This window comes from Molossus molossus, unplaced genomic scaffold (genome assembly GCF_014108415.1).
Source record: "Molossus molossus isolate mMolMol1 unplaced genomic scaffold, mMolMol1.p scaffold_m16_p_13, whole genome shotgun sequence".
Lineage (NCBI taxonomy): Eukaryota > Metazoa > Chordata > Mammalia > Chiroptera > Molossidae > Molossus > Molossus molossus.
This window is the reverse complement of record NW_023425348.1, coordinates 48,326,957-48,339,658: the sequence shown is the minus strand read 5'-3', so window position 1 is coordinate 48,339,658 and position 12,702 is coordinate 48,326,957. Positions and strand designations below refer to the sequence as shown.

General features: G+C 36.2%; 2 protein-coding genes across 2 annotated transcripts; both read left to right on the top strand.

Moving 5' to 3' along the window:
* The first annotated feature begins 2,150 nt into the window (after positions 1–2,150).
* On the top strand, positions 2,151–3,095 carry LOC118628982 (olfactory receptor 52D1-like). The gene has a single exon (XM_036260073.1). The coding sequence runs from the start codon at positions 2,151–2,153 to the stop codon at positions 3,093–3,095; it is 945 nt and encodes a 314-aa protein (XP_036115966.1).
* Positions 3,096–11,571: 8,476 nt separating this feature from the next.
* LOC118627515 (olfactory receptor 52B2-like) lies at positions 11,572–12,516 on the top strand. The gene has a single exon (XM_036257690.1). The coding sequence runs from the start codon at positions 11,572–11,574 to the stop codon at positions 12,514–12,516; it is 945 nt and encodes a 314-aa protein (XP_036113583.1).
* Positions 12,517–12,702: the final 186 nt, after the last annotated feature.

Genomic DNA, 12,702 nt, shown 5'->3' with positions numbered 1-12,702 from the left:
ACAACTTAAAACTTATTATGAAAAAAAATTGCATCTATTTATATATTTATAAATAAGTACATTGAATACAAGGAGCCTATGATGGGAATAAATATAATCAGATGGAAGGAAGGAAAAACCGAAGAAATAGCATTACTTAGGAGAGATGATAATTTTTAAGATGCATTGTACTTTATTTATTCTCAGTCAAATATCACAGTAATTTAAAGTAATGTGTAAATAATTATTTTGTAAGGTCAGGGTCAGATTAAGAAAATTTCCAAATAATACTGGGAATATTTCTAATCAAATGTGTAGTCAGATTAAGGTGCTCTACATTCCACCCAAAATAGTGGGTAAGTAAGTCATATTCTAGTTTGTAGACATTTGATCAGACTGCAGGTTACTACAGTGGAGTAAACTGGGTTCAACATTTGTAATCTCATTATTAAATTCTACAGATCCATTTCTATTTAATGAACAGTGTACAGAGCATGTTTGAGGGGAAACCCAATTTTCTAGAATGATAAAAATAACTCTGTTTTTGGCCTATACCGGTTTCAAAATTGCATTTTAATTGCTTCAATGTAAATACAGAATAAATACCACTAGAATCAGCAAAAAATACTGATTATATTCAGGGTGCTAACCTTGATAAATGCTTAATGATAATTCAAACAACATATGATAATGCTTATTTTAAAGTATAATCTAAAAAATATTGTACGGATTATCAAGTTTAAATGAAAAGGCTAATTTTTAAGCATTTATTTAAAATCGTCTTGAGAAATATGACTTTCAAGATTAAGAAAAATATTAGTAAGTTAAATTTGACTATGAACTTAACATCTGTGACAGAAAATATTGATTTTTGACACAAAGGACCTAGTGTGAACTTTCAGTCGTGCAGGGTTGTTTTAGAATTCTTGTGTCTTAACCACTTTGTGTGATGCCACTGCATTATTTGTAACACTCTGGGTGTTTACTTCCTAACTGACAACACTGGAAAGACAATATTTTGTTTGCATGACTTTTTCAGCTAAAAATTAACATCTACTGCCCGGCCAGTGTGGCTCAGTGGTTGAGTGTCGACCCATGCACCAAGAGGTCGCCGGTTCAATTCCTGATCAGGGCACATGCCCAGGTTGTGGGCTCAATCCTCAATGTGAGGCATGCAGGAGGCAGCCAATGTTCTCTCTCATTGATGTTTCTATCTTTCTCTCCCTCTGCCTTCCTCTCTCTCTTTAAAAATCAATAAAAAAATTAACCTCTACAAAGATTCTGGATGATATCCTTTTCATATTAGGATCACTAAGTATTACTTTTCTTCCTTACTTCATGTAAAAAATTATATGAGCTGAAATCACACTAATAGTATGTAAATCAAAAGAGATACCAAGTACATGAATTTCTGCAGTGACTAGTATGTTCAGACATAAGAAATAAAAGTCAAGAACTAGGTACATTGAGGAATATGTAAAAGAAGTGGGAAATTGGAATATTCTGAAAACTAAACTTAAGATAAGCAGGTATATACATTGAAAATGTTTCATGCAAAAGAAAAGACTTGGTGGAAGCATGAGAAAAAACTCAGATTTTGTGAAGACTTCAGAAGACAGGTGAGTCTGTAAAAAGTATGATAGGAAAGGATAATACAATCTCATAGCTCCTGGGTTTGGTTCTGTGACAGTACTAGGACAGGTAAGGGACTTTCTAAGAAAGGAACACAAATACTCAAGAGTACTCAGGCATCAGCTAGAAAATTGTAATTCAGGAGATTCTAAGATTCATTTCATTTATAATTTCAGACATTTTTATCAAACGCTAATTTGGCTTTATGATTAAACCAGAGTGTGAATTCAAAACGTGATATTGAATTTTATTGTACATAGATGTTAACAGTGTTGGGTTTTTGGTTTAGTTTTAACAAATTTGTGAGATTCATGACTTGACTTACAGTAAGCACTTTGTGTCTGGTTACATAGTTTTTGCCTAGTGTTACTAACTTGTTTCTCTATAACTTACAACCTTTTATGTTTTCTAACATGATGTTATAGGATCTTCCAGATGTGCTTTTTATTTGTTACCAGATATGGTGTGATGATCTCGTTAGAAAACTTTTGCGCTGTAAAGGAGGATTCCATCTACAAAAGACAAAGAGCAGCAGCACAATGGGACCAGCCAATAAATCTCAAACATCTCCAAACATTTTTTTGCTGATGGGCATCCCAGGACTAGAGCACCTGCATGTCTGGATTGGGATTCCCTTCTGCTCCATGTATGTGGTGGCTGTGGTGGGCAATGTGACCATCCTGGCTGTGGTGAGGGCAGAGCGAAGCCTCCACGAGCCTATGTTCCTCTTTCTGTGCATGCTGTCGATCACCGACCTGGTCCTCTCCTCATCTACGCTGCCCCGCATGCTCTGTCTCTTCTGGCTCGGAGCCCACGACATTGCCTTTGATACCTGTTTGGCCCAAATGTTCTTCATCCACAGCTTTACTGCCATGGAATCGGGCTTCTTTTTGGCCATGGCCATTGACCGTTATGTGGCCATTTGTCATCCACTGCGCCATAGCACCATTCTCACCCATGCTCACATTGCCAAAATGGGAGCTTCTGTTGTACTCCGGGGAGTGGCCTTCTTTTCCCCACATCCCATCCTGCTCAAACAGCTGCCCTACTGCGGGACTCGAATCATTGCCCACACCTACTGTGAGTTCATGGCTGTGGTGAAGCTGGCATGTGTGGACACAGGAACCACCAAGCGTTACAGCCTCAGTGTGGCCTCTGTCATTGGCTCCTGTGATGGCTTTTTTATTGCTGTCTCTTATGTTCTAATCCTCCGTGCAGTCTTTCATCTTCCATCACAGGAAGCAAGTCTTAAAGCTCTAGGCACATGTGGCTCCCACGTCTGTGTCATCCTCGTTTTCTACTCCACAGCTGTCTTTACCTTTCTCACTCACCGCTTTGGCCACAATGTGGCCCCCCAGATCCATATCTTTATTGCCAATATATACCTTCTGGTCCCACCTTTTCTTAACCCCATTGTGTATGGTGTTAGGACCAAGAAAATTCGAGATTATGTCCTTAGTTTTCTAAGGGTAAAGTTTGCCTGATTGTGCTGAAATTGTTTGCAGAGATGGTATCAGAAGGGGAAGGGAAGAGTCTAAATAATTTATTTATTTCTCATAATAGACATGACATTTTCTCCTGCTGAAATCAGACATTTTATCAGATTTCAGTGGAGAAGAGTGACCACACATAACTACTGAAACTAGTAGGCATATTGTATTTTGTGTGCACCTGAATTTTAGGGAGCTTACTTAAATCTTGATGAATTTGAAAGGGATCTCCTTCTGCTCCCTGCTGCTACTGTGGTGTAACTGGCGTAGTAGTGTATTCTCCAATAGGGAGTGATTTAAAGACTAATGAAACTCATAAGAACCTCAAAAAATTCCACAGAAAGTATCTGCATCAGAAAAATTAATAATGACTCAATATTCTGTAGAAGAATCAATATAACCAGATTCATGTCTTCTGAATACAAAAAATACTTGCCTGTTATTTTCACAAGAATGGACACATAGGAGAAGTTGTTAAACAGAAATGTAGAAAAGTTTCAATGTTGCAATAATCACATCCACAGATTACTGTATTAAAGTAATTTTTAATTAAAGTAAAGCTCTCTGAATTACCTTTCTTCTGCTTCTCTTTTCATTCTTATACCTCCCTTGCACTCTCTGTTCTACTTGTGAAGACTCCCACCTTCATTCAAATAATAACTCTCTTTATATCTTCATGGTTTTACTTAAAATGCTTCTCTCTGCCAAGACACCTTACCTACAACGGACTTAGTTATCCTTCAAGGTACCTGTTTAAACTCCCCTACCTTATCAGAAAGTTTATTTCCTCACCTAAAACTAACTAAAAACTTTCCCTACCATTATTGTAAAAATGTCACAATATATTATAGTTAACTTTTAATATGTTTTTTTAACAATTAAATTCTTATTATAGTTAGAGGTTCTAAGTCCACTGGCTCTAGTAGATTCAGAGTCATCATTTATCTCTTCCACTTACTATCTATGTATACTCAGGCAGTTTCTGGGCCTTGTCATAATCAGTAGAATGAGGATCATAAGGTGTTTTACCCTACAGAATAGCAAGGATTAAATGAGTGAAAGCATGTAAGACACTGATAATGGTGCCACACAGTAAGCCTTTAATAAATAAACACTACCCAACTATGGATTATCATAACAAGTATAATTTTGTGTATTTAGTACATGCCAAATTTTGTGAGACATTGGTGTGTGCAATGTACACACACATGCACACATATCTTATCACCATAATCACTAGAGTGTTAGTTAGTCTAATTGTACAGATGAGAAATCTGGACTCAAAGAGATTAAATAATTTGCTCAATGTCACACATTGATTAAGTGGTGCTGCCTGAATTTAAATAAACACAAAAGTGCTTAAAGATTATCCTTTATTTACTTTTCTTTACTAAGACCTCTCAGTATCTTATGAGCATATATGTTCAGTGAATGCTTCTGAAGGAATGCATAAAGCAATAACAATGTTTGATTTTATATGTCATATATTTTAAAACTCCTAATCTTGTGACAGTTATAGTTAAGGTACCTGAAATTAAACTGTAAGGATAGAATTCATCTTTTCATAATATAATGGAGAAAAATTACAATGACAGTAGGCATAAGGACAGATCTTTCCCAAACTGAAGAGAAGAGAATCCTTAGGGAAATGTAAACTTTAAGGCTATTGACAATATGTTGGATATTTCCTGAAGATGAATTGCCAAGTCTAGACCTTCTGGTTGCATTTTCTTTTTATTTAGAGCATCATGAATTATGAAATTTAATTACAATATAATCCCTGACAATTATCAGAATTGTTTATATGTTAGGTTTGGAAATATGAATTAAGGAGTTAGCACTTATAAATTATGCACTGATAGGTCTCAAATTTTAAATGTTTAACAATAATAACAACCACAAAATTAAATCTTCAAAAATCTTTAATTAAATTCTAGTCAAATAAAAGAGATATGTAATTTATTCATATAGTCATACGACAAAAAATGATTTATGGAGTGGTTGAAATGTATCAGATTGTCCTAAATTCTGAGAAGTGGGCAAAAGAGAAGTCCATGTCTCAGGGAGTTATATTCTCATGAAAGTGACATAATTGGATGATGCTCAAATGCATAATTATACTGGATATTAAATGCTGTGAAGTGATAATACAGATTTCTATAAAGGCACATAACATAAGATTTGGTCTAGTCTAGAAAAATTAAGGAAAGCTTTCTTAAAAATAGTATTTGTTTGAGTGCTGATTGAGTTAACCAGCTGAAGAAGGAAACAGAGGTCATAAAATGGGATGGTGATATTTCAGGGAGAGAGAATAGGATGTGTGAACATGCATGGATCTTATGATAGGGGTGCTATGCATTCAAAGAACTGACGGCAGTCCATTTCATGGGCTGGAGTAGAGGGTGAAATGAAGAGTTGCTGAGTAAGGCTGGGATAGTAGCATAAAGGGGTGTGTAGGGCTTAGGATTCTCAATTTTATCCTAAAACCTAGAAGAAAACAATGTTAAGTCTTATTCACAGCAGCTACATAATCATAGTAGTTTCCAGTTCAAGATGGTGGCATAAACACACCTCTTCCCAAGAGCACAATGAATTTATACCTACAGACAGAGCAATTCCCCCTAAATAAGAACTGAGGGCTGAATAAACAGCTTCTGCAAAACAAACAAGAGAGATAGAGATAGAGACAGACAGGGAGAGAGAGAGAACACAGACATAGGTTTTATATGCAGCCTTCTCCAGCTCTAGACTCCAGATATCTGACGTGGCACTGGGACACCCCTCAGCTTTTACCCACCCTAGCAAAGCTTTCACCTAGGTGTGGCTTGTCCCGAGAACATCCTTCAGACCACATGGGCTTCAGCTACAGCCACAGGGTCTTACCTCTGTAAATCCCTACTATTCCGACCTGCTCCAGCTTTAGCTCCAGGTCTCAGTGTGGTTTGCCCTGGGAAAGCCCACTCCTGCTACAATTCCAACTGGCCTGCTAAGGTGGTCCCAGTGTAGATTGATCCCGGGGACTCCCTATGGCCTCCGCACCCTCTAGCTTCAGCTGGCCTGCCAAAGATACCTGCTACACAGTCTACAAAGGGGAAGCTCCTACACAAGATCACTCCCTCAAGACCAGGAGAGGTTGCTGTTTCACCTAATTCATAGACACAAACATGGAGAGACAGCCAAATGAAGAAACAGAGAAATATGTCCCAAATGAAAGACAAAGACAAAACCAGAGGACTCAATAAAACAGAGACAAGCAATCTATCAAAAAGAAAGAGATAAAAACACCAGTTATAAGGATGCTCAATGATCTCAGTGAAAATTTCAACAAAGAGATAGGAAACACAAAAAAAAATGAGACAAAAACATTTTAAAAAACAGTCTGAAATGAATACAATAACTGAAATGAAGAATGCACTAGCTGTAATCAATAACAGATTAGTTGAAGCAGCAGACCCTATCAGTGATCTGGAAGACACAGTAGCAGAAAACACCCAATCAGAGCAGCAAAAAGGAAAAAGAAATTTTAAAAATAATAATAGTTTAAGCAACCTCTGGGACATAAAACATACCAACATTGATTCATAAGGGTCTCAGAAGGAGAAGGGAGAGAAAATGGACAGAAAATCTATTTAAAGAAATGATGGCTGAAAATTTCCCCAGACTGGTGAAGGAAACAGACATCCAAGCCCAAGAAGCATAGAATCCCAAACAAGATGAATCCAAAGAGGCCCACATTATAATTACAATGCCAAAAGTTAAATCAACAAGGAATTTTTTAAACCTCAAAGTTGAAAACAAATAAGCTTAATTATGTAACAAATGATTAACAACTGTACTAAAGAAAAGTGGAAAAGAAGGAATCCAAGTAACTTCAAGCTACAGCATTTTCACTCCCCTCAGGCTGAAGATAAAAGAACCAAAAAAACTGCAAAGAAAACTTAAATTTGACTTAATATGTTATTTATTTTTTATTTATTACAAAGGGGAAAGTAGTATACAGTAGAGAAACTGAAGTTAATATCACCAATATAGGAAGAAGTCATAGTGGCCTGACACTAGATAGAATCAGTGAGAACAGTGTCACTTTTGGAGTATTTGTCCCACCTAACCATAACCTCAGTCCAACAAAGTTTCAGACAAACCCAAATTGAGGACATTTTGTAAAATAACTGGCCCCATCTCTTCAAAATGTAGAAATTTAGAGGATAACAAAAGACTAAGACTGATTCAGATGAAGAAAGGCTCATGAGACATGATAATGGAAATGCAACAGGTGATCTTGGATTGGATCCTGGATCTGAAAAATTCTCACTACATAGGACAGGTAGGACAATGGGTAACATCTGAATCAAAATGAAATTAAAAGGATGATCACGTGGCTGCAATAAAACTGGTTGAGACAAAGAATGAAAGGAAGGAATGCAAAATAATTTTTAGGAAGTTATATAAGTTTTCTAGGACAATATGACAATAACTTGATCTAGATTGCAGTCATGATGAAAATAATTAAATCTATTTGAATACCCTGAATATACTTTAGACTGTGGGATATGACTAACTGAAGACTTTGACAAGCTCACAGGTTGTGTGACTGCTACTTACCTTTGCAATATTATTTTAAGCCTAGAGTGCCTAGAGTCTACAGTGGATGATTAATGGAGAACCTGTGTGTGTGTGTGTGTGTGTGTGTGTGTGGTGCATTTGTTCATATAAAATATTTGAAGACCTAAAATTTCTCAGGCCCTGGGGAAATAACAGTGAACAAACAGAGCCCAAATAATTACATTCAGGATGTGTACATTCAACCATTTTCTCCAACAGAGTTCCTTAAGAACTTCTTAACATTTTCCCCCTCTTTTACATTTACTCTCAAGTTGAGCTTCTGACCTTTACCAAGAGTCTTTCTGAAACTCAGTCTCTCTTAAACTTGGTATTGTGCAACATTTTATTTTCTAAAGCTTCTCTAGTGATCCTACTTTAATTTCACCTCTCTGTGTTTCTGTTATATATCTTATTTACCCAACAATGGTCTTAATTTAGTCAACTAAAATTCATGTAGTGCATACATTTTTTTTCCCAGCTTTTTGTGGATTCTAATTGCATAAAGGATATCAAGACTCTAAATTTCAGTTTAAGTTTTGCTTATGGAGCTCCCTGATCATGGGAAATTAAAATGTTTTAAACTATTGATTTTGAAGCAATCTATAGCAATTTGTATATACTTATAGCTATAAACAGTTCTGCCGTCTTTTACTCCAAGTGTTCATGAATTTCATCCTAAATGATTCCCCAGTCCTTACTCTTCTCCATAGAGTTCCTCCCTCACCTCCCTCAACACACCGATTAGTTTTACAGTCGTCCTAAATATCTGCTTTTTAAAAATTTAAATGTATTGGGGTAACATGGGTTAATAACATTATGTAAGTTGCAGGTGTACAACTTTATAATACAACATCTGCATGCTCCATTGTGTGCTCACCACTTACAGTCTAGTCTCCTTCTGTCCCTTTAACTACATGTGCTATCCTCAATAACTGGCTCTAGGCTGTGTTCCCCAGGCTATCCAAGCTAAGTAAAACACTTTGCCTAACAAATAGGTCTCTAGAGACCCCGGAGGTGAGGAGGGGACAGGACAAACCAGCATAAATCTGCCTCCAGCTCAGACACTCCATCTTATTTTGGACATCAACAGACCTTTTCTATATCTCACAGGGACAGTTGCTTTGCTGGTCCGAGTCCCACTGTGACCAGACTCATAACCATCTACAGGTACTACTCTAGGAAAAGAGAGAAGAAGAAAGAGAGAAAAGAGTAGAAAATCTGGGGATGCAAAGCCATGTAGGAAAAAGAGATTCCTGAATACCAATCACCAACTCTTTTATGCCCATGGTTGGGAATCTGCAATTTTTAGAATGCTCAGTGATATTCTTTAGGAGATAATAAGTATCTTTCTAATGTTTACATCTAAATTAATGGTCTATTTAGTTGTAATTAATGTTGATTAAACTGTTGCTGGTAATGATTTCTGATAGCCCAGGCAAGACTTTACCATGTTGCAGAAAGCTCTAATAATATCCAAATGTCACCACCACATGGAAAACTTTTATCTACAGTATTCCTGATAGATGATCATTTCATTTCTACCTGATAATGAGCTTCTGGTTCCACAAGGTATCTTTTCTTCTTGAGTTTGTGATAGGGGTCTTTCCATTTTTGAACTTAAATATACTGTTTAAATTTCTTTAGCATCTTTTATTTGGCCAGGTATCTATCTCTGAGGACACTAAATTTTTTTTCACTCAAGCATATAATAAATCTAAAAATATTTGAGTATAATATTTTCAGGGACATTAAATCTTTCTTCTTATATTGTCAATTCAAGACTATTAATTATCCTTTTTACAGTTCTTTCTGAGAAACAAAAAACAAAAAGAACTTTCTTCCCTAGATGCTGTGACTTGGTTGGAGTGTCGGCTTCTGCACCGAAAGGGTTGTTGGTTCAGTTTCCGGTCAGGGCACATTCCCAGGTTGTGATAGGCAACCAATTAATATTTCTCTCTCACAATGATGTTTCTCTCTCCCTCTCTCATCTTCTCTTTTTAAAATAAATGGAAAAATATACCCTCAGATAAGGATTAAAACAAACATAAAAGAATATTATTTTTTGTATCTCTTATTTAAATTTTGTACTTCGTAGTAAAAGAAGAAGATTTGAATTTTTAAAGCACCAAAACATTCAAATAATTATGTCAGGAATATTGTATGTTTTATACAATGTTGAAATTTAATGATAGATTTAATCCTCATTACAATTTTCAAGGTAAGATTCATCCCATTTTTGATATAAAAAAATGAGGTTCCAAGCCTTAAACAGTTTGGTCAAATCACATAAAATAAGTGGCAGGGTTGAAATTGTATCTCAGACCTATGTTATGTCAAAGACCTTGCTATTTTCACTATACCAAGTTACCTTCCAGGAGACCAACTTATCATTTTGCTATGGCGTGCCTTTTACCAAATGCAGATGATATATAAAATACTTAGATCTGAACACCTCAAATTTATGATGTATATATGTGGTATCTTAGCAGATATGCCACTCTATTTTAAGTGCTTAAATATTTAGAATAAATTAATAACCAAAAATGACAAATCATCCAAGTTTATCAGCAACTAAAACAAAAGAACACAATATTAATATTACTGGACTTTTATTGTTAAAGCAACTTTGTGTTACATTTTTTTTTCAACCTAATTTCAGTTTAAGTTTTGATCATGGTCACAGGAAATAAAAATGTTTTGAACTATTGATTTTGAAGTGAGATATAGCAATTTGTATATTACTATAGCTGCAAACGGCTCTGCAACATTTTTTAAAATCAACTTTCAAAAATTTATTCTAAGTTTTTATTGAAAAATTTTTTTGTGTGTGATTCTTTTAAATATTATATAGTTGAAATATTTCTAACAAAATATGGAGGCTAAACTTTAATAGTGAAATTTAATTTCAATCATATTAATAACAAAAAGCCTTATTTCTATACTTTATTTTTTATGATTTTTTTGTTTTTTACTTTTAACCTGTTAAGTATATTCTTTAATTGATAACTTGTATCAAATAATTTGTAAATTTGTAAATATGCATTTATATCTCAAATAGTTATGTAGGTCAAAATGTTCAACAAATACAATAGTCTTATTTTTATAAAAATGTATATTACAGTTAACCACTAAACTATAGTCCCCATACAAAACCACATAAATTTACACATATATGCCATCCCATTAATTTAATTTAATTTTTACCCACTCCCAACCACGCTTTATTACTAAAATACTGGAACTTGAATACTAAATTATTATCTATCGAGGCATTTTTTAGATTCTAATTTGTCATCCAAAATATCTGGTTTTTCTCCAGATACTATTATACTTGTCAAGTATAAAATCAGCATATTTCCTAGGTTCTTTGTAAAAATCTACAAATTCTCTAGAGAACCATCCTAAAGTACCAACACCAAACTCAAGAGCTGAGGACCCTGGGATGATAACATTCAACTTCCTCATTTGAGTGAAAACCATGATTTCCAGCTTCTGCGTGTAATGTTCAAAATGTTGGATCTCTTGCCAGGTCCTGATATCTAGGAAAAAATCCTACAAGATTTCACATATTGAATATTAAATGGGATCAGAGCCACAGGACAATATACATTATGAGATTGATATGTCTTTATTGGGACTTTATCCCTGAGATTATTTCTTCCTCTTGCAGAGAAAGTAGTCTAAGATTATCTCCCTCCTCACCCCAAGTAGCTAAAACATTTATTTGATCATTTGTTGATATAATTATGATTATCACCACAAAGTACTACAATACCTGGTATTTTAAATGCAAATAATACGGTGATTTCAAAATGTCCCTTGTTTCTTTTTCCTCAGGAATCAGACCTTGGAGGAGCTCAGGGTAGGGATGTTCTCTTGCAACAACTCCATTCCTCAGCCCTTGACATTTGTCCTGGCTGGAATTCTTGGCCTGGAATCTTTCCATGGCTGGTTCTCTGTGCCTTTTTTCTTGGTCTTTATCATTACAGTCATTGGCAATACAACCATCTTATGCATCATCTGGGTGGAGAAGAGTCTTCATGAGCCCATGTTTCTCCTCCTGGCCATGCTCTCAGTTGTTGACCTGTCCCTGGTCAGTGTCACTGTGCCCCGCATGCTGGCTGTCTTCTGGATGAATGCCAAAGAAATCAGCTTCAATGCTTGCCTCACACAGATGTTTTTCATCCCTTCCTTTTATGTCATGGAGTCTGGGATCCTCCTGACCATGGCTTTTGACAGATTTGTGGCTATCTGGCACCCTCTAAGATATACAACTATCCTTACTAAAAACGTGCTTGTGAAGATGGCAATGGCTGTCCTGGCAAGGGCAGTGGCAGTACTGACCCCAGCACCCATCCTAGCAAAAAGACTGGAACGCTTCCAAACCCACATCATTGCTTACTCCTACTGCGCCTACATGGCTGTGGTGCAGATAGCCTGTGGAGATATCTCTGACCACATTATCTATGGCCTCATGGTTATTGTAGCATCTGTGGGATTTGATCTGTTTTTCATCAGTCTGTCATATGGGCTTATCCTTCACGCTGTCTTTCAGATACCCTCTTGGGAGGCGCGGGGCAAGGCTCTCAGCACATGTGGCTCTCATCTTTGTGTCATTGCCCTCTTCTATTCTCCTGTTGTCTTCTCTGTTCTGGCCCAGATTTTAGGCTATCGTATGGCTCCTCATCTACAGATTATCACTGACAACCTCTACTTTCTGGTGCCTCCCATGATCAACCCCTTGATATATGGAGCCCGGACCAAGCAAATGCGGGAGTGGGTGCTGTGGATCCTGCGCTGTCAAAGAAACTGAGGTTGATACCAGAGGTAGACAGGGGACCTGGGATATGGAGTTGGAAATTCTGTTAGGTTGGAAGTAGAGATAATTTCTGACAGATTTGAGGCTTCATGGGGAAAGAAATTACCAAAGCAAGAGAAGGACGTAGTGTGGAGATGTAACCGAGACATGTTCTTTTCATCAGAATGTAGTTGTTACAAA